At 50.0% G+C, this 22,250-nt stretch overlaps 1 protein-coding gene across 1 annotated transcript in view; it reads left to right on the top strand.

Moving 5' to 3' along the window:
• Positions 1–521: 521 nt before the first annotated feature.
• Positions 522–22,250, top strand: part of PPP1R16B (protein phosphatase 1 regulatory subunit 16B) — a 58,236-nt gene continuing 36,507 nt past the window's right edge. The window contains exons 1-2 of the mRNA XM_030463300.1: positions 522–603; positions 18,490–18,892. Coding sequence (XP_030319160.1) covers positions 18,646–18,892 — 247 coding nt within the window. The 5' untranslated portion in view covers positions 522–603; positions 18,490–18,645. The remainder of the gene's footprint in view (positions 604–18,489; positions 18,893–22,250) is intronic.

The following is a 22,250-nucleotide window of genomic DNA, read 5'->3' as shown; positions in this document are numbered from 1 at the left end:
CTGGAAAAAAAAAAAAAAAAAAAAAAAGGAAGAGCGTTCCTAACCCGGATATCCTCCCCAGACCTTCCAGCGCAGGCAGCAGTAGCGTCCCGCACCCAGCCGGCAGCCAGGGCAAATCTTATCTACAGCCGCACTCGGCAGCTTCAGGAAGGCCGAGGCAACTTGAAGACCTTTATTTTAATATTTATTTATTTATTTAAACCACACGCACACCCGCCCGCAGCCACACAGACAGCCCTCCCCTCACTCTTCCCTCCCTTACCCCCCCTTCCCCAAAACGCATGCGGACCAGCTCCCTTTCTCCAAAGTCCCTCCCCACCAGCCGCTCTCGCCCCATCCTCGGGGGATGCTTCTCCTCCCCGCGCCTTCCACCTGCCGGGGCCGGACTGCTCCGCGCCCTCTCCGCGCCGCGCCCCCTCCGCGGCTCCTCCTCGGGGCGGAGCTGCGGCCGCAGCCGGAGGCGGGCGGGGGCCGGGGCTGCGAGGCGCCGCTGCCTTCTCGTTGCTCCCTGCTCTCTCCCTGCTCCCTGCTTGCTCCCTGCCTGCTTCTTGGCGGGCGGCGGGAGCGCGGGGCCGGGCCGGCTGCGCTGCGGGAGCCGCGGAGGTGAGTGCGGGGCCGGGGGAGCGGGGAGGGAGCGGAGCGGAGCCGGCCCGGCGGGGCAGCGGCCCAGCGGGGTGTTGCGGGCGGAGCGGCGGGGACTTACCCGCTCGTTCCTCCGGTGTGTGGCTGTGTGTCCGTCTGTCTGTGTCCCTCCGGCGCGGCCAGGGCAGCGGCTGCAATCACGGCGCGGAGTTTCGGTAACTCATCCCGGTGCAATCCTAACCCCGGCTGGAGAGAGGCACTTCGGGAATGCAGTCCGCTCCCTTCCCCGGGCGGCACCGGGCACCCGGGTGCTCCCTCGGTACGCCGGGCTCACCCCTTTCCTGGGTGCATCTCATGGGGAGGACCCAGTTACTCCCTCGAGGCAGTTTTTACTCCATTGAACCCTTGGCGTTAGTGTTTAAATAGACGTTTTTACCGTGGGTCATCATGTGAAACCCAGGAGGCTGAAGATACCAATTCCTTGTGTTTGTTCCTGAAAAGGTTTTGCTTGTTGTGTTTAGAAGTCTTCTCCCTTTTGGCATGATTCGGGTGTAGAAGAAATACCCTGGAGGTAGCCTGAATATAAGCAGCTGTATTGCCTGAAATGGCATCAGGATTGCAAGTGCTGGTTTCGGTGTGAGATGAAGGTCTTTCTTGGAGAGTCTTCTCCATACTCTGGCAGACCAGAGGAACTTCAGCCTCAACTTCAGTCCGTTCTCCAGCTCCAGGGTCTGAGGTGGCAGGGGTGGTAGGGATGCTTTCAGCTGACTGTTGACAAACCAACAAGTTGGTATCCTCGGTTACTTACCACGCAAAGGTCTTTTCTGCGCTGGGGTAACTGCTCGAGGAGGAGAAGGAGGATGCTTCCAGCTGCAATGGAGTAGCTGAGGAAGTGGCTTCTGACAAATTGTCAAGGAAAGTAGAGGGCTTACAAACCTGGGGAGCAGAAAAACCAAACCTCTGGGTTCTGGCCCACTGTGTTCCCTGCCAGGAAACCTTGGAAGGAGCAGCTGCCTGGACTGCCCTAACTTTCACCTTGACCCTGTCCCAAGTCCTACCATTACGGGTAGGTGCTTTTTCACAGATGGAAGAGTCAAGTGTGATTGAATGATGATGAAAAAATGATGATAGAAAACAGAAGGGTTTGGTTTTTTTCCAGGCTGGCACTGAATTTAATTTGGTGGGGAATTCTGTTTGTTGTGAAAGCCATAACATACTAAATCCTGAATACGAAGAATACTTTTTCATTTCTATTTTTCCCTTCCTTGTTTAATCTCTGGTATGGGCTGGACTAAAAACTGTGTATGATATTGAAAATACATTTGCTACATTATTTTTATGGGATTTGCTTTATTACTTGAAATCTCTTACGAGGTTTAAAAAAGTTACTTATTTTTCTTCTGCCTGGAAAACATGAGTAGTTCATAAGAAAAATAAGACTGAAAGCATTGAACTTCAGATATCTGTGGTGGATGTGATGAAATGTTGAGATACTGCATCTTCTTTTTGCCATCAAGACCACGTGTCCAGGCTGCCCATTTCTAACAATGTCTTGTTGTTGAGTCCATCGTTGCAGGAAAAATGACTCTGTGTGAGTGTGCTGGTACCAACTGTACCAGCTCCTTGGTGCTCCTGCAGCACTTCTGCAGCCACTTTGTTTGAACCTTATTTTCCCTTGGTTTAATAATTTATAAAATGCCTGTTGCCTCTAGGCACATTTCATCCAGTAAGAAGAAAAACATCAACCAGTGTTTACTGGTTATGGAGCCTGAGGTTGACAAATAATGAAGCTTTTGTGGATGAGGGGATGTCTCACTTTTATCTTATATAAACTCATGAAAATGCAGGGTTTGTGCTAAAAGTCTTTTGGCAATGTTACTCCTTTCTTATCCTTAAAGTTTCCTGTGTGCTGGTGACAAAGTGGGATTTAACTGTGACCTTCCTTAACCTGTTTTTGGGTCTGCTTCTCCTTTTTGCTGTTACCTGTGTCTGGCTCAAGTTTGGCAGCTCTTGGCTATTTAATGGTTGTGAATTAAGATAGCAAAATCTGGTCCTGTATCTTAACAGGCTTCATTTCTTTGGCGTGAAAGAGGTCAATCTCTTTTTGGGTAATATATTGCCCTCTTAAATCCTCTGCCAGATACTTAAGAAGCACTATCATTAACTGTATTTTGAATCACTCTTTGAGCTGGAGGGGAAAAATTGGCCTGCAGTTTATCTTGTCTCCTTTGAAACTGCTAGATGATGATTCAGTGACCTCAGTGGGTGAATTATATCACCAGCTAATTGGCCTAAGAAGAGAAAAGTTGCCTGTTATCAAACAAACTGGGTGCTGCTGTTCTACATCTCAAAACCCTCAACTGCCCCAGGTGATACCTCCAGTTTCAAATACTTCTCTAGTTCAGCTGTGGTGCTGGAAAGGGAACCTGGTAAACTCTTTGTTAGCTATGCCTGTGCTTGGTATCCCTTCCACCTCCTGCAGATTTTAAAGGTATCATCCCTTAAAGTATAAAATTCTTAATATTTCAAGCTTGATTTCCCTTGTGGGTAGCCCTCTCCCTCCTCAAAGGGTAAAACCGGTCACCCAGGTGTAATATTTTTGGAGGACTTGGCTGTGCCATGACTCACAGCAGAGCTGCATTTAGGAAGGAGACAAAAGCATAGTGCAGGGCTCCCCCTCATCCCCTTGCCTTCCCCAAAGCCCTTTTCAGGAGCCATGTGCCTCTCCCTAGATGTGCCTGGCAGCTCTGTGCTCCGATGCTGGGAGCACAGGTCAGGATTAGCCCTGGCCTGGGCAACCAAAGGTGCTCTGGGGCTGGTGGGGTCAGGGAGAGCAGGGCTGTGTGTGTCTGCTGAGCAGTCTGACCTTGTTTGCTTCTTGGGAAGCGGGTAGGGCTGTTGGCTTCTCTGCAAGGAGGGTGGGTGGTCATTGCAGGAGAGTGCTGGTGTAGAAGCATCCAGGCACAGCTTGTTCATCCCTCCCTACTTAAAGAGCTGCAGGAGTGAGCTGGGATGTGTGAAAGGGGTCAGCTGCTGGCTTTTTGCAAGGCTGTTAGTCGAGTTACACCACCTCCTAGGATGGCCTTGCCAGCTGGCTCATCTTTTAGGGAAGTTTAAAGAGGCTTATCACAATCTTACTAGAAACCTGTCATCTTCTATTCATCTGCTTGTCTCTCCTTGTCTCCTTTCCACGTGCTCCCTTGCTCATTCATCTCGACAGCACCGTTCTGCCTGCACAGCTGCTGGTCCACAGTGGTTCTGCTGTTTGCCAAACTCTTGTTGAGAGCATTTTCATCTATAGACTATTACTTTTGCTGTCCAGCACGGGGTTCCTTTATAGATACTGTATTATTGGGTTTTTTTGTTTGTTTGTTTTTAAAGACAGCAGAGCCTGAGTGCTTTGCTAGTTGGGGTGGAGGTGCAGGAGGATTATGGTACCCAGGAGCAAGCAGACTCCAGCTCTGAGTAAGCCAAAGCCCTGTCCCACTGCAGGTCCTGCGCAGTGTGGTTGGCAGCAGCATGAGGGACTGGGAAGTGGGAATGGAATTGCAGGTGGGAACCCCCAGCTCCCACACCTTCCCCTGTGAAATCAGAGGAGTCCCCACTGCAGGGGGTGGCCCTGTACTTGGCTTTAGTAAAGAGCACAAAGAGCAGCAGAAAGAAAGGCAAACTCTGGGAGGTGAGAGGGGTGAATGCAGCATCCCGAGCCTCATAGCAGAGTGTGAAGGGCTCACGTTGCACAGTTTTAAGGACTCCTCTTGGTAGGTTGCTGGGCCATCTCATTTAAACTATATTGTTATCTAGAAAGGTTGGACCAAATGATCCTTGAGGTCCCTTCCAACCTGGAATTCTATGATCAGTGACAACTGGTGCTGCTGAACTGTGTCTGAGCTCAGCAGCACCTCTGCTAACTGGGGCTAATGCTACTTTCAAGGTAATGTGGTTCTGTCTGATGGAGCTTTTCCTTGCAGCTCTCAGGGGAGTGAGTCAGTACTGGGCTTAAAAAAAAGCTTGATAAAGGCTAAGCCTCAATCCCCATACAAAGCAAACAAAAGGTATATCGTTTGACTTGGATCAGGTGAGCTGCCAGAGCTCTAGAGGCCCCTGGTGGGAATGCAAAGGCTTTGGGGAAGGTGGCTTGGCCACCCCTGCTTCCAGGGAGAGCATCCCTGTGCTGCTTCTGGAGCTGCCAGGCTGCTTCCCCCCATGGCTTTCATAGGGATGCACCTTCCCCAGCTCAGCACCTTGCTTCTTGCTACCCTGCAGTGTTGCTACCAGGCAGGGAAAGAGATCAGGGTGCCTTTTTTTTTTTTTCTTTCCCCAGAATAGTCAGCTGATTTCATCCCATGGGAAGCGATTGAAAAGCATGAGACAGGTGGGTTGGCACTACTGCTTCTTAGCCTTCCATAATTCCAGCAGGAGAAGGGTAAACCCAGAAATGCAGTTGCTGGGTCCTTTTCTGTGTTTGCATTTGAAAGAGCTTGAAAGGCTGTGATTAATGAGGCTAAATGGAAGCTTGATAAACACTAAATTCAAATGAACCTCAAATAAAAATGGCTTTGTAAGAAGACTTTTGGTTGCTGCAAAGTGTGACTTGTGGGTTTGGTGTGGTGTTGTTTGGTTTATGGTTGGCAGAGTGCCCTGCTTGGGATGTCCCCCATGTGAGGTGTGTGCCTGCTGCCCCAACCCTGGCTCTTGCAGACCCTCCTGCAGGCTGATGGTTCTTTCTTGGTTTGGGTTAATATCATGTTTCCAAATCTGGATGATCACCTCTGCATCCTGGAGCCCCCCATGTCCCCATATCCAGGCTCCATTTAAGGATGCTCTAATAGCAGCAGGCCAGCTGCCATGGCCTTGCAGATCAGAACCATTGGCCTAATCTATTTTTAAAGTGAATTAAACTGGAAAAAGGTACTGCAACTCTAGAATAAGCAGCCACCTGGGGAGTTAACCCAGAACAGCTGTTCTGCTTTGAATTCTCACCCTGTCTCACTTCAAGATAACTTTCATTTCCATGGAAGCAAGCTCCATAAGCACAGAACACAGGGCATGACTTCACCCAAAAGAGCTAGGAAAACATCTTGCTTTTCCCCAAGTTCTTCTCTGCATCACTTCCTGGTGATGATAACATGCTCCTTAACTTAGGGGAATAAATCTGCCCCATTCCCTGCAGAGATCTGCACTCCTTTCCTACCCCCACCCCAGTATTTGCTGTAGCACCCTGACTGCCAGCATCCCACTACTTCCCCTCTCCTCTGCTGTGACACCAGCAGCATCCCTAAGTACTCCTCACCCCAGAGGTCCAGGGCAAGATTTCCATGAAGACTTTTTCTTAGGCTGGGTGGGACCATCCCAGCTTTCTGCTTGAGTCAGTGTGAGCCCGAGGGAAGAAGCAGCATCAGGTGCCTTTTTTTTTTTTTTCTTCTGAGCCAGGACTGATAACCTGAGCTGGGCATGGGTGGCAGGTGTAAATTATTTGCAACAGCCGACCCAGGCACTGCTCTGGTGCTGCTCTCAGCTTGCCTGGGCTCGGAGGAGGAGTGGGGATATTTGTTTGCATGATGCTTGGAGTTGTGCTTGAGACGCTGCTGCTGCTACCCTGCTCCTGGGGATTTGTCAGGCTCCAGTTAAATGTATATCATTTTAACATCTCATGATTCTTTGGGGGCTGAGTCATGGCTTTTTTGGCCCGAGTGAATCATAGCCCTTGAACTCCATTGCTAAATTCATTATGCAACAATTACAGGGTTGGAAATGCCACCCTAAGTGCACACAAACAAGCTGGCAGCAATTTTCCCCTCCTTTTCTCTCCCCCTGCGTTGCCAGGAGACTTTCCTTGGGAGTGTGCTCCTTAGCTCTTGCCTCCACCCTATAGGTGAGGGGCTCCTTGGCACCCTTCATCTTGATGCTTTGCCCTTCAGGTGGAAGGGGCAGGAGGTGTTGGTTGGGTATTCATGGAAGAGAGGAGAGGGGAGAGCCTGAGAGGGGAAGGCTGGGGGTTCACAGCTTTGCTCAGGAGTGCCAGTACCAATTCTGTCCCAACTGCTCCATGTGACATTATGGTACCTCTAATGGTCTTTGTGGAAAAACCTCAAGTCTGAGGCATTGTTCTAGAGTGTGGCACTATGGGATGTTGGCAGCTTTTCACAGGAGCAAATTCTGCTGAGCTCAGCAGCTCAGAGGTCAAATATCCATGGAAGGACCAGGGAAGGTGAGAGCCCATTACTGGCTGTGGAGTGTTCACTAATGCCCATCATTGGGTTCCCGCCTTTGTGGTGCTAAACTGAGATTTGGGGATTTGTTTAGGACTTGACTTGTTATTACTGACAGGTCTTGTGCAACAGTTCATCTGGTACGTGAAATTAAGAGGGGCTTTGTACTGGGTGGGCTTTGCTAGCAGCTGGTGGGATCTGTGAGATGCAGAAGGACCTTCACTATCTGCTGAATCAGACTTCTGGCTTAAAGATGCCTCAACTGCAGGAATTTGATTTTCGCCACCAGAACACTGATTTTTCTCCTATCCAAATAAAAGTGCTTCTCAGAACAGATATTCAGCTGGGGAACATGCCTTATGGCAGGGTGGGTACCTGTGCCTGGGAAGCCCTCCAGAAAATCTGCCTTAAGAGTATCCATTCTTCCCAGCTGAGTTCTGGCCCTTCAATCTCCATGTCTTTGGGAAGAGTTTTGTACACCCAGGCATGGCTGCACATGGAGAGAGCAGAGCAGGGTGGCTAAACCTTGTCTCATGGGTGGACAAGGTGGTTCTTAGCCTGTGGCAGTAGAGCCCTAGTGCTTGTAATCCCAGAAGTGGCAGAAGCAAAATAAGAACTCCACTGATGGTGAGGAGAGCAGTACCAGCAATTTTGGTACCACGTACATAGACACATTAATGTAAAATATCCAAAATCAGATTTTGAAGGTAAGACGTGGTAAATACTTGATGAAAGAGCAGCAAGTCAAGCCAAGGTACCATCACTGGCACCATCACTGACTGTGGCCAACAGTAGATGCAGAAAACACAGAAAGTAGGGCAGGGATGGTGACGTGCGGGTTGATAACTGAGCCTAAAAATAAGGTGCTTTAGAAACAGAAAATCTGCCTTGCAAGCAAGGCAGTGGCAAACTGCTCCGAGTGTCTGATTTAAGGCTGAAATGGTGATGTTGGCTCCACAGAAAGCTGTGCCAGCGTTTTGCTAGCAAAACATTGTGTTTCAATCTGATGGTTTGCATCTAAGATAAGGCCAGTTGCTCTGGAGCTGTGTCTGGGCAGGGGTGGAAGTGAGAGGCAGTGGTGGGGCTGGTGGTGGGGATGCTTTTCCTCAGCCCAGCCCACTGGCACCAGTCTGCTTCCTGTGCTGGGTTTCTGCTGAGCTGCATTTTAAGGAGCCTTTGTCCTCTTGAAGTGTTATGGTTTAACTTTCTAAAAGGAAGAAATTCTTCAGTGTTAGGAAGAAATTCTTCATTGTGAGGGTGGTGAGACATTGGAACAGGTTGGCCAGAGAAGCTGTGGCTGCCCCATCCCTGGAAGTTTTCCAGGCCAGGTTGGATGGGACTCGAAGCAACCTGGGCTGGTGGGAGATGTCCCTGCCCATGGCAGGGGATTGGGACTGGATGAGCTTTAAGGTCTCTTCTTAAACAATTCTGTGATTGTCTGATAATATTCCTGCAGGCTCCAAGGTTGACCCATCTTCCTTGCCCTGGGGTGACAGTGCCTGGAGGTGCTGCTCCTTACTGCCCTTGCTGTGAATGGGCCAGAAGTGGTACCTGGCAGGAATGGTATGATGCTGCATGTCAGGGTGTTGCAAGGAAGCCTGACCCACTGGGCTGTGGGTCTGTTAGTGTCACATCAGCAGCCTCAGGACCTTCTTCATGCATGCTGGTGGCTGTCCTTGACCTGCACAGTGTAGGTGGACAGGAGGATGAATTTATTTGGAGTGGAGGGAGGTGATGTGTGCGTGGTGTAGCAGTAGAATAAGTGAGTCATTGAGGAGATCACCAAGGTATGAGGGCTGTGCCTTATATAACAAATCCAGATGTTCAAGCTGCATCCCACAGTGTAGCATGGATAATTGATTTTTCCCAAAGTCTCACCTCTTTACTCTCCCAGCAGAGCCTATGGGCACCCTGCTGGTCCCTGCATAGCAGAGGCAGGTGGGCAAAACCATCCTGAGTTACATATACATATACATCCATCCCTGATGGATGCATGATGGGTCAGGGGCCACCTTTTTGTGTTGTTTGGTGAAGATCCTCTGAGGATTCTTGGAACGGTCATAGATATGCTCAATGGTGCCTGTAAGCAGTAGGGTTGAAAGTTTTTTGTTAGCAATAATTAAGTACAACTGCTATTTAAAAAGGATGAATCGGAATGTTGGAAAGAGCATCCTCTCTTGAAATCTCCCACAAAAATCAATATTCCTCTTCTCAGGTGTGTAGCAGACACTTCTGAATCCTTCCAGTCATATCCTAGCCCACCACAGAGCCCCTCAGCATCCTGACAGCAGCACTTCTTACCAACTTGTCTCCCAAAAGCCCTTTTCATGCCATGGTTGGCTCTGGGTGGTTGTACCCAGCTGGTGACATTCATGCCATGGCTGAGGGCAAATCCTTGGTGCTAAGGAGCTCCATTGTGGTTGCTCCCATGGTCTGGCAGTCTGAAGAACCTCTCCTACCTTCTGCACAAGATGGTGCTTCCTGCTGGACCTCAGCATGGATCACTATGGTCTTGGTGTCCAGCTTGGAAGTGGTTCCTATCTCTTGACATCAATATGAGTATAGCAAAGTCCAGGGCAGGCTTGGAGGCACAAGGCTGCTCTAACACATCAGCAGCATCTCACAGAGTGAACCCAACACACGTCGTCCCCTCCTCCCATCTGCTTGGTGTGGTGGCTTTGTTGGCATCTGGCACTGTCCCTGTGGTGCTATAAAGCTGGCAGAATGATGCCTTGGGAAGAGAAGAGCAAGGCAGGACCTCTTCTGCTGGCCAAGAAACCAGGAAAAATTAAAAACAGAGGAATGTTGCCCTGTCAGAGGGTGTCTGCCTGGGAGGGTGCTGTGCTGTGTGGCACAGGGGTGACAGGGGCAGGTGGTGTCCCCTGGGAGAGGCACAGCCCTGCCCATGGCTGAGCTCCTGGAACAGCCCTGCTGCTGCAACACCCCATGCTGGCACAGCTGGAGCTGCCAGGAGTGGAAATGGAAAATCCAGGCACTTATCTTGCTTCTTGCTGGGCCAAAATAGGGCAGTTCCCAGGAATTTATTTTTTTTTCATGGGCCGAAAAGCGTGTGAAGTGGCTTTGAACAATGAAAGGATTTCTGCTAAAAAAGGCTGGAGTGGGGGTGAATAGGACTTGAATTTGTATCTTAAGGGAAGGGTGTGGGCTCCTGTAGTGGTGTTTTTGAGATTCTGTTGGAAATTAGCTTTGGTCTTTTCCCATGTTTTATTTTAAAGTCTGTTTTCAGGGAAAAAAACATTTCAAATTGTAGAGCTCTAAATCTGTAGTTTAAAATGTCAGGAAAGGGGATGCAATCTTGGAAGGCTCTACACATCTCCCTGTTGCGGGGCTGATAAAAAGCTGAAGCTTTAACACCCCCCCCCCAAAAAAAAAGAAAAACCAACCCAAAACCAAACCAACCCAAAAACAACCAAAAAATCCCCCAACAAATGGAAAGAGGTAATATCCCTGCCACAGATGGGTCAGGCTGCTTTCCCTGCAGGTGCCTGCATTGCAATCCACACTCAAATATAATGTGCTGTGGAAAAAATAAATGGAGAACCAAATTGGACACTTATGCCCTCAATTAATTTTTGTTCCACCTAATCAGAGCTGCTTCATGCCTTTCCTCCAGTATTTAACGGCCCAGCTCAGAAGATGGGGCTCTCATGTGAGGGAAGTTGGGATTCAGCTCATGTTTGCACAGAAATCCTGTTCTGATCTTTCTTTCTTTGCCTAAGGGCAGGGATCCTGCTGCTCCTCTGATGCCAGAGATAAATTTTGTTAGCAGATACTTTTCTTTGGGAGAGCAAAGGGGAGAGGTGTGTAATGAATTCTGGAAGGAATACAATTTCCTTGTCTTCAAGCATCATCTTTTCCAGGATCTTGTATGCTGGCTGTGTCTGTGCTGTATCAAGCATGGGAGCAGAGGGCAGAGCTTTGCTTGTGTTTTGCTTCACAGTCCTCACCTAAGGAAAAAAATCCAAATGAATCAGTTCACTTGTGCTCTCTGCAGGTTCACAGCCTGCTGAAGACTCTTCTCTTTCGTGCTAGGTTAAAAGGGGATGGCTTGTATTTGAAACTCAGCCCCAAACTCAGTTTCTGATTTTTTTTTTTCCCCCTCCATCCAGACTCCAAGTTCAAAGGGATTGCTGTGCCCTGCTGGGTAGGAGCCCATGGCCAAGACCCCAGGGGCTCTGTTTCTACAATGTCCCCATCGACCTGAAAGCAGGAGGCAAATTTGAGCTTTCACCCTTAGAAAGCCAACAGGGAGCTGAACAGTTTCTGCAGCTCAGAGGCACCCTGGGAGGTGGACCCAGCACCCATCCCAGAGCTACACCTCAACCCAGAGGCTGGCAGAGCCTGGGAGTGGGAGAGGCAGAGAGGAGAGCAGAGCTCAGGAGCCTGCTTGGTGAGTGGGATGCTCGGGAATGAGAGTGGAGAGGGGAGGAAAAACCCCAAACTCCTATTGAATATAAAAGCTATCCACATAAAAGTTCTGGGTTTGAAAAGCTACCCAGACAAGGACAATTTAATGCAGAAAAGTGGCAGTCTGGAGTGAGCTGTGTGGAGCAGACATAGAAAAGAGCATTTGCTCTACAGAGCTTCTCGACTGAGGTTTCCTAAAATGCCTGCAAGTCCTGCTGCCTTGCCCTGGGAATTTGGATTAAGGGGCAGCTTTGCACGAGAACCACATCGAGAGGAGCAAGATGGAGCTGGTTGAGCTTTAATGCTCGGGCTTGCTCAGGAATTCTGGATGTAAGTTGGGTTTGGGTCCTGCTAAAGCAAAGCTCTCCCTGGCTGCATTTATGTCCCCAGCCCCAGGTGCTGATAGGAGCTTAAGGACTGGTGTGTGAACATCTGGGGAGCACCATCAGGTTTGATTTTCTTGTCACTGGGCTGTCCCTGGACAGAGCAGTGTGGTTCCAAGTGTGCTGATGTGGGGGAGGATGGCTTGGCACAGAATAGCTTTTCAAGGAAACTTCATTGAAATACTGGTAGGAAAAAGAATGAATATTGTGCTGTGTCATGTGTTTACAGGAAATATATAGTGAAAATACTGAGGGGCTTTCCTCAAACAACTGCTGATGTTGTCAGGGATGGAGCAGTTGGGAGGTGAAAAGAGGCACTTAAAATTTTCTGTTACCACCATTGACTCCAAAGAGATTTTTGGAACTTGCTGTTTTGCCTTTTTCTTCCTGCTGATATTTCGCTCCCACTGCTAGGAAGGAGCTCTTTGAAGGTGAGATTATCTAGAACTAGAGATAAAGCAACTAAACCAAATTGGTTCTAAATCTCCTGGGAAGAATTTAGCTTTAAAATTTGACCTCTCCATGAAGCTGGAAAAATAACTTGTCTTGATGCACCTTCATCTCCAAACTTTGCTTTGCATCGAGCAGCAATGAGAACTTTCTTTGCAGACGGGCAAAACAGCATCTTCACTTTAAGAAGTTAATTAGGGCACAGATTAAGTTACTTATTTTGCATACAAGAAACCTGTGGGAAAGCCAAGAATCTCTCCCGAAACTCCTGATTTCTGATGAGATCTCTCACCCAGAAGACTTCTGTACCTGCTCTTCCCCAGCAGCACTTCAGGGCAGACTGTAGGAGTTGTGTTCCCTAAGGATTCTTGACTTTTATATATCTTCTTTTATTTTTAATTTTTTTTTTTCTTCAAGTGATGTTTCCTGCCACTTTCCCCTTCTGGAGGAACCCTTCACTTGGTAGCACTGAGCATCTGCTGCTTAAAATGCTGCAGAAGCCCTGAGCGAGGAAAGGAGCTGTTTGCTTCTGAGATACCAGTGAAATTAAATCATGCAGCAACAATTTCCATATTTTTTCACTCCTTGGTGTGGTTAACTTGCGGGTGCTGTGGGGCTGGCAGCTGGGTGCAGGGAGAATCAGATGGTGCGTTCAAGAAGAATTTGCCACCAGCAGCAGTAGCCAGAGCCAGAGTAGAACAGCACTGAGGGACAAGTAGGATTTCACCAGTCCCCCCCTGGCTGGGTCACAGGGCTGGAAATCATCATCCTGAGGTGGTGGTGCAGCTCTCACAATGAGTTTGCTGCCTGAAGTCAGGTGAGGGACCTTGTTCTGTGTTTGCCTGTTCAGCAGTGGATGCTCTTGACCTCTGGAGAAGGGCTTGTTGCATAACATTTTGAAAGCACCAGCTTAGGTGTATGTCAGGCTGATGTCTAACGTGCTGCCCAGGGCTGTGTCGGTACTGATTGTGTTCCCAGCACTGGGTTCTTTCCAGCTTTGCTCCCATCCTGGCATCCCAGGGGAGATGGTGGTCAGTGCCTACCTGCATCGTTGGTGCTGTGCAGGGATCCAGACAAAGGAGAAGGGGCAACCTCTCTGGTGTGATAGCAGAAAAAAGAAAATGTCAGTGTAGGAAAAGAAAGGGAACCCTCCAGGAGCATGGAAGTGCTTCATTTTAAACTGCTCACCATGGCAGCCTTTCACTGAGGGTGTTTCCTCCTCCCCCTCCCTGGGGCTTTGTAGGAAATTTGACCATCCTGTAGCTTTGCCACAATTCCCTGGAGAGGAAGGCATGCCTCTTGTGATTTCAGCTCCCCAGTTTGCCATATGGTCACAGCTGGGATTTGACCCTCTGTCTGTGTTTGGAAGGCCCAGGGGCTGTGTCCCCTGTAGTCGGTGTGTGGGGCTGTCACAGTTTGGGTGGTGTTGACCAGTGCAGTGTCCTTGTTGAGGATGCTCTGATGACATAGTTTAGGAAATGACTTGGAGCAGGTTCCCCCAGGCAGGGTGGGAGGGAGTGGACCTGGGCTCTGTGGGTATGGTCAGCCCCCCAGCACATCCATGCTTTGGGCAGCTCCCCCATGTCTCCCACCTTGTTCTTCTGTGGGGACAGTTGAGTGCTTTGCTTTCCCTGCTGCTCCTGCCTGTCCCTCAGTCTGTCACCTCCTCCTCTCAGTAGCTTTCTGGCTGTCTGGGGATGGTGTTTTGGCTGCTGGGCTGACAGCAAGGTCTTCTTGCATTGGGGGGTGCTCTGCTGCTTTCTCCAGACCTTGGGGAGATGCTGGCCAACAGCTGTACAGGACCTGTGTCTGTGTATCACCAAGCTGGGACAGTTCTGAGGGGATGTCTGAAAGAGAATCTCCAAATCACAGGCTGGGTTGGATTGGGACAGAGGGCCTGTAGAGGTCATCTACTTCCATGCCCATGGGCAAGGGGACTGTGAAACCCTTCATTGATGTTTGTTGCCAGAGGATGGGTTCAGCAGAAGGACTGCAGTAGAAAGGTCACCCAGCTTTCCTTGGCACAGGAGAAGCACAGGTTGGCCTTGGCCCTTACAGGAAGCACAAAGGGTAAATCTGACAATTCCTCACCTTGCCATTGGACAGGAATTGACTCTTAATGAAATAAATCAGGCACCACCTCCTCTGCTGCTTATGTGCTCAGCTCCCTGCTTTTGTGCTTGGTTTCCAATTCCAGCTGAGAGAAGATTAGCTTGGGGTGGAGAGGAGAGGGCTATTTCTGTCCCCCTTCATGCTCCTTACTTGTCTTGATGTTGCAAACACAAATACTTCACCCTATCAGCTGGGCCAAGCCCTGCAGGTATCTCTCCACAAGCAGTCCAGAGAAGGACAATGATCCCCTTGATTTCAGAAGCAGTTGCTCACGGACCTGGGCCAGGAATTTTACCTTTGCTTGAAAGATGCACAGCTTAGAGGAATTCTCTAGTTGCTGAACTGGTTCATTTCAAGGTGTCCCATTCAAGGGTTGCTCTTCCAGGATTTGTGCTTATTTTTATTAAGTGGAATAAACCCAAAGCTGATTGATGACACTTAAGTGAAGGGCTCTTGGAAGTGTTTGTGTTCCGCTGTCGTGTCCTGCTGTGCTTTAAGTGGTGCCTTGGGGAGATGTGACAGAGGATTTGCAGGTCTTAGCTCCAGCTCCACTGTCTGGCAGGGAGACAAGGACGTTCTCCAGCATCACTCAGCAATGTGCCTGTTCTGATGGCTCCAGCCTCATCAATATTACAGCAAAATGTCTACAAGTGAAAGGCTTTGTAGGAGGATGTGGGCACAGCTCTGAGCGTCAACAGGAAAATGAGTGGACTCAGTTTTTCCCTTTGTGGGATGGAAGTGCCAGCCTCCAGATGGGAAAGGGGAAGAGGGGTGCGTACAGAAGACCAAGGACCCTTCCAGGCAGGGCTGGTGGCAGGGGGCAGTCAGCTTCTTGCAACTGGTGAGTCAGTGAACCCTTCCCTTCACAGAATCACTGTGACTTCTTGTCTTGCAAGTGAGTAACCAGTGCCCTGAAACAGTCCTTTGAGCTTGGTGAGTCAGATCTCATACCAAGGTGCAGCAGAATTACAGGAAATGCAAACGTTTCTTCCCAAAAAGCACTTGAGGTTGCCAACACCTGCAGGCCTTCTGTGGGACTGTCTTTGGCATGGTTGGACTGGGTCTCTTTTGGCCACAGCACCAAGAGGGCAGTGGTGGTATGAGCATCTTGCTGTCTTTTTGGTCCCTGAAACAGTCACCTGTTGTCCCCATGAGGCTGGCAGGATGCTCTGGGCATGGTGGCAGCAGATCTGCTGAGCTCATGGAAACTCAGCTCGGTCAAACATGAGGACTTTTGTTGTGTTGTTGTTTTTTTTTTAAATCTTCTTTAAATAAAACAGAAACCAAAAATGTGATGCCTTGCAAACCACAGACACCCACACAGCCACCTTCTGTGTCACTTTGCAGGTAAACAAGTGCTGGGGCATGAAGCTGTGCTATAGTTAGACTGACCACTCTGCAAGGAAAAGTCAATGTGCCACTGTTCTGGTGCAGGGAGAAACAAAGTCCTTGAAAAACAGGCAGCTGGAATGATGGAGGCAAAGTCTTTGCAAGGCCTGGGAGTCCCTGGGGGATGCAAGGGGACTTGTACCTATATCTGGGAGAAGCTGAGCTGTGTCTGCTCAGGGAGACCTCTTGGGGAGATCTTTGAGGGTTCATTTGCTGGTTGATTTGAGGAGACACTGGTACCAGAGTTCTGGTGCCTCCAGAAGACCTATCTTGGTGTCTGTGGATCTCCCCTCCCCATTCCCAGCTGTAGAACACTTAATCTCCCTTTTGTTCTGTTGTGGAGCTGCTGGAGTTTGAGGTGCATGGAGGAAGGCTGAAACACAGCCAAGCAAAGCAAGCTATACTTCTCTCCTTGTAAATCAATGTCCTCTTGCTCATTCTGAGGTGCAGCCATAATACCACCAAGAAAGCTTCCAGCTTTTTTCTTTTTTTTTTTTTTGGGGGGGGACGAGGGGAAGTAAACAGGGAAAGGCTGAAATAAGGGGTTTTTTGCTTGAATAAACCTGCAGAATTAGGCCCTCTTTTCTACTTCAGGTGTGTTTTGGAAAATGTTTGTTCATCTTGCAGCAAACAATGGCAGAAGTGGGCTGGCAAAAGGAGCAGGGGTGGGAGTGCCGAGAGGCATTTCCTGCCCTGCTCTCCCCTCCTTCGAGGTATTGTGACCGGGGCTTCAGATCTGCAGCCCGGGTTACTGCAGTGGAGATGGCCAAAAAAGATACCTGGCCAGGAATGCCTGCCCGGGGCAAGCAAAGGGCTCTTCGAGTTCACCAGAGGTGGTGAGGAGTTTTCCAGCCGAGTACCTGGGCTTGGAAAATATCTCTGGATAAGATAAATGGAAACAGAAGTTGTTTGGAAGGCTGGTGGCACTTCCACTGCAGCCTTCCCTGGCTTTTGGGTGATGTGCTGAAGCTATAAGTTGGTATTTTCCATCTCGGACAAGTGTTTTGAATTTTAGGCAGTGTCTCCTGAAAAATTTTGCTGTTTTGTTTTGGTTGTCCCTATGCAGAACCAAAGCATTTTTTTTTTTTTTTAAGTCTTAAGTTCTTAGGGGATGGAACAGGGGTTTGTTTGGTTGTTTTGTTTTGTTTGGGTTTGCCTTGCAACCCTCAAAATCAGGTTTGCAGGTGGTGCTGAAGCTGTCCCTGGCTTTCTGTTGGCCATTTACTGATGCAGCCCAGGACCCGCCTCTGTGCTCTGCCTGAGTTTGTTTGTTTTCAGTTCTCAGACCAATTATCTGGGGGAGGAAATGGCCTGCCTGGCTGTCAGTCTGCCGAGATATTTATAGGTAAGGTCAAACCCCTGCGGAAGGTCTGTAGCAATGTTTGGAAGGAGTGGCTGCCTCCACCTTGGGAAATTGGTGGGGCTGGGGAGGATGTGATGCACGGATGCAGCTCCCGGGGGTGATGCCTCCCCAGTGGGGCTGCTTTACCCTCTGAAGAGGGGTGGATGGTGGCTTTCTCTGGCATGACTGGGGGGGATGAGGTTTGCTGTCCTAGCCACCTCTCTCAGCTCGGTCAAGCTCCCTCTCTTCTGCTGTTTTTTTTTCCTGTAGATGCTTTGCATCCATTGCTTATGAGGCATTTGCTGCTTCTCCCCTGGAGCAGGAGACTTGAGCAAGGAATGGCTTCAGCTGCCCTGCTGGGGCTTTCCCAGGTGCTTGTGAATACTGAAGCTCCCCAGTCTCCCTTTCCCATCAACTACTTTTAATTTTTGTGTTGTTTCCCTCACCCACCCTGGCTGATGCATAAGTGCTCCCATTTCCTGGGTGCAGTTCATCTCAATTTGGCACACTCAGCATTCAGTGTCCTTGCATGGCTCTGTTTGGAAAGGTCTCATACAGTTTGCTCTTGCCATTGGCTTTATTGCAAATGCACCTTCCCCTGCTGGTCCCCTCCTTATATCTGGGACCTATTTCCTTGGTCTGGGCAGCAGATAATGGGGTGGGTGCACCTGGGTGCCCCGAGGTCTCTGATGACACTGGGAGTCTGGGGCTGTGATTTAACTGCTCTGTTTGCTGGTGCTGGTGGAGCCCCATACAGCAAAGCCAGAATGAGCTAGTGAGTGGTGGAGGAAAAAACCTGAAGGCAGAGAGAAATGAACACAACACCCCATGTTTTCCAGTAGCTGGGGTGGTTTAAGTGTCAGTAACACCCCCCCCTGGGTGCCCTGAGCTGTTTGTCTGTGGCTGAGGAGAGAAGGGGCCAATGGATGGAGCTGAAGGATGTGGATGCTGCTCCTGGTAGGTAGATCTCCACTGGGAAAACCTGCCTGGACTCGGACAGATACCTCCAGCCTCTGCCTTCTGGGTTAGTTGTGCTGGGATGGCCTTGCCTGGTGTCTGTGGCTTCCCTGGGCTCTGCTCCTGCAGTCCTGGTCCCTGCTGCCCAGACCCAAATGCTGCAGGGAGGTGGCTGCTGGTGTGCATCAGCATGGTCCTGCCTGGGGACACCCTGGTATATTAGTATTGAGGGACCGTGGACGTGCTGGAAAGGGCCAGCTGGAGGGAAGGATGTGTCTCAGCACTTAAATCTCTCTTGGGTTTCCTGAGGAGTGATACCAAGTACTATGGAAGATCTTAGCTCACTAAGATTTACTTCTGCTCAGAAGGGAGGGCTGCCCAGAATTGTAGCCATGAATGAATTGGACAGTAAAACTATTGCTTAATCAAGAAGATTTTGCTTGGGTGTTTTGAGTGGATGAAGGGTGGGATCACAAATCCCAGCAAGAACAGCCAAGCAGTTAAAGTGCAATTAAATGAGCTGCCTTCTGAGGTGGTAGTTGTTGCTTGCTGTGTTTGCCAATGGGATGGTCTTAGTGGCTTCTTGGCATGGGATGATGAGATTTGATCCCTGACAATTTCCTCCTCGTTACAGGTTTCCACCATTTTCTCATCAGCCGCTGAGATGGGCCCTTCCCAGCTCAGCCTCAAGATGCTGGTATAGCATCAGGTGGCTCCAACCTTGAGGACCTGTGGTGGGACATTGTTTCCCACTGGGACATCCTTCACCCCCCTCCTCTCAGCAGAAGCAATGGATGCTCATGTGGACCTCCTGACAGAGCTGCAGCTGCTGGATAAGGTGCCCACGCTGGAGAGGCTGCGGGCAGCCCAGAAGAGGAGAGCTCAGCAGCTGAAGAAATGGGCACAGTATGAGAAGGAGATGCAGCACAAGAAACGCAAGCACGAGAAGAAGAGAAATGCTCTTAACAGAAAGAAAGTGTCTTTTGAAGCCAGCGTTGCTCTGCTGGAGGCTTCTCTGAGGAACGACTTGGAGGAAGGTAGAGTGCTTGTGTCTGGTAACTTCTGTGTCTACGTGTGAGGTCTGTGGTGTGCAGAGGCATCTGTGGTGACGTCCAGGGGCTGGACTGACCTTGATTTGGTGTTAATCTCTAGGGTGTTGCCATCTCCAATAAGCTATGGGGTCCTCAAAGCACTGTGTGACCCCAATGCTCCCAAAATTGACATCAGGAGTGGGCACATCAATGCTAGGATAGGCTAGGAGTTATGGAGATCTGGGGAAAGGGAGGCGGCTTTTGTCTCTTTCCTTTTCACACTTCCTACTTCCAGAAGGTGTGAAACACTTCTTTGCCTTCTGGGTGTGCCTCTTTTAGTGGCTTTACAGAAGTCTGTCACAGGGATTTTCATGTCAGTGTGAATCTCTTCAGCTTCCATGCCTGGGGGAATGGATTGAAGGCTACATGGATGTATGATTTTTATCTATTCAAAGTACAGAAAAAGCATGGCTTTGCTTCATGCTTCCTATGCAAGAGAAATGCAAATTCTTCAGAAATGGGTTTAATTGCACCATTTCAAAGTGGGCCAAAGTGCTTTGCTTTTGCTTCAAAATCTGAAAGGAGGGGAAAAAAATATGTCTCAAAGTCAATCTCCATTAGCCTCAGCACAGCTTGGGAGATGGAAACCTGTGAGCTCTGGGAAGCCAGAGCTGACTTCTCTGCAGAGAAGTCTTCTGGAAGGTGACCTGGACCAGCTTTGGGGCTTGCTGCTCTGCCAGCTAGCAATGTGATTGTCTTGATCCCTTGGCAGAGACAAGGGGGATGCTGAGACCTGGCCAGCGGAGTTGTGTCTCTCCCAGTGAGGGCTGCTCTAGTTTCCAGCATCTTTTTCAAGAAGCAGTACAACCTGCCTGGTATGTGGGTAGAAGGTGGGGACCTTGTCATATGAGGAATCTCCCCAAAGTCCTGTCTGTGTTCTTGAGAAGGATTTTGGTGCACCAGAACTTGTCCCTGTGTACACATTTTGCACCTGTTTGGAACTGGAGCACTCCTGTGGTGGGCAGTGTCACCTGTCTGGTGTCAAAAGCCTTTCCCAAGCCCTGCTATGTGTCTGTGGCTTTGCCTCTCTCTGTGATAATGCCTGGAAACTGCAAGGCTTTTACTTGTTTCTTCCTTGCTTTAAAGCTTCAACAGCTGCTTCCAGCTCTGTGCTGCAGTGAGCCTGTGTGTCTCACTCTGAGCTGTTGCAGTCTTCTAGGAGAGCCCCAACAGTGAGGCCAACTGGAGCCCTGCTGCCAAACTGTGTCTGCTGCCTATGCCTGAGGTGACAGATGTGTGACTTGTGCCACTCCTGTCTCTGCTGGTGGACTTTGGGCAGATCAACTCCTGCACCCACTGGGGAGGATAGGACCCCACAGGTGCTTCTTTGGGGTTGCTGGATTTTTTCAGATCCCTCAGGTTTTTTAATTCAGTTTGTTTTGTGGTCCTAAAAATAGTTTTTGGGCAGATTCTGGCCCTGCTCTGCCCCCTCTGTGCTATGGGACCAGGTACAAAGGCAGGAAGAGGACAGAGTCAAACCCTCATGCCAAGCTGGGAAAATTCCTCACCAGGTGCCATCGGCCCCAAAGTGAGGGAATTCATGGGCTTTAGGAGGTCCTGGGGGATTATTTTGGTGTATGAATCACCTTTTGTTTCCATGTGGGAAGTGGAGGGGGAGGTGATATGTAAATGATTTTAGATGCTGAGATGCTCTGGTGAGGGAGGGTTGAGAGCTGGGGGTGTAGCTGGCACGTGTCACCCCTGAGCTGCCTCTGGGTGGCTGTACCCCGTCCATTCTTGGTTACTTTTCTGTACTTTTGTCTTTATTTTTTAACATTCTCCCTCCTGAAGCAGGAGTGGGGCTGGTGGCAGGTACTGGGAAGGGAAAGTGGAGTTGGCCAGCGAGTTGGCCCGTGGTCTGGAAGGTGTCTTGTGCCATGGTGTCACCTCCTGATGGAGGTGGTAGGTTGAGCCCTGTAGGATGGAGTTGGTGGGTGCAAATCCCTGCCCTGCACCCCAGGGAGAAGCCCTGAGTACCTGGGCCTGCTGACTTCCCTGTCCTCTGCTTGCTCCTTGCCTAGGTGCTATGGAAAGAGCAGAGCTCATCCTGCTCAGCTCCCCTTTGCCTGCAGGTATCTGCAGCATCATCCCTTGTCCCCTTTGCCTTCTGCCATCGGTGACATGGCCATGGGCAGAGACACTCTGGCTTCCCACCTAGCTGGTGGGTTCTCTGGCTCTGCAAATGTGACAGCCTCAGAGAAGAGGGCTTCTTCCCTGTGCAAAAAAATCCGGATTTGTTAAGGCTGATGAGTCCATGAGTCCCTGGGTGTGATGCAGAATCTCTGTATCTCAGTGTGGTGGTGGAGCAGGACTGAAGGCAACAGCTCCTGGGGAGCATCAGCCCCAGCGTGGGCAGGAGCTGTGAAGGGGTGACAGCTCCTGAGGGCTCGTTCCTCCCATCTTCTGCAACAGATCTGTCAAAATATCCCGGGTTTAACAAACAAGCTGCTATTAAAAGCTCCCTTGGATCTCTGCTGACAGAACCAGGGTAGGGAGCACACTGCAAACACGCTGGTGGCAGATGTGAGTAGACAGTCACACTGGGGAGAGGCAGGTGATGGGCAGTGACCCCAGATGGAGGGCAGTGGTCCCCTGGGCTGCAGCGTGCTGGCCAGGACCTTTTGTTTGGGAAGCTGAAATATCTGCTAGAGTGAATCTGGGTGAGCTCTGAGGTAGGAGCGGAGTACTCCTAGTTGCCACACTGGGCTTGCTCCACTCTCCCCCCAAGAGGAACTGGGAAGGATGTGCTGGGGGGGGGGGCATAACCCACAACCACTGCTTTAAGTGGAAATATGTTCAAGCTCTCACAAGCTAAGGTGTTTGCAAGGGGTTGGTGCAAAGGGGAGGACACTTGATCCACGCAGGGATCCTGGTGAGCAGCACTGGTGAGTGCTTGAGTGTTGAGTGACCTCTGGGCTGGGCTGGTGGCTGCCAAGGTGAGTTGCTTTATGATGCAATAAAGCAAGGGTTTTCATGCTAATGTACTAATTAGAAAAAAAAATGCTAGGGCTGCTGAAGGCTGGGGTCCTGTGAGGCCATTCTACAAGGAGATGGACTGAAATGGTGGGGAGGATGCTGGTCCCACCATTCCTGGTGCAGCACCTCCTCCCCTGGAGCAGCCCGGGCTGCTGCAGGGCTGTCATGTCCAGGTCTTTCTACATGGTTGAGCTCCTCGAAAAGCAGCCCCTGAGTGTGAGGAGAGGAGCTGGTGTTCTGTAAATCTGAAGAAGAGATCCCAGAGGTGGGTTAAGTGGCTGTCTGTGCAGATGTGTGGCATTTGCTGCCTGCAAGTCCCTTTGCACAC

This window comes from Calypte anna, chromosome 20 (genome assembly GCF_003957555.1).
Source record: "Calypte anna isolate BGI_N300 chromosome 20, bCalAnn1_v1.p, whole genome shotgun sequence".
NCBI lineage: Eukaryota > Metazoa > Chordata > Aves > Apodiformes > Trochilidae > Calypte > Calypte anna.
Note: the sequence above shows the minus strand (reverse complement) of the source record. Positions and strands in the feature narration are given on the sequence as shown.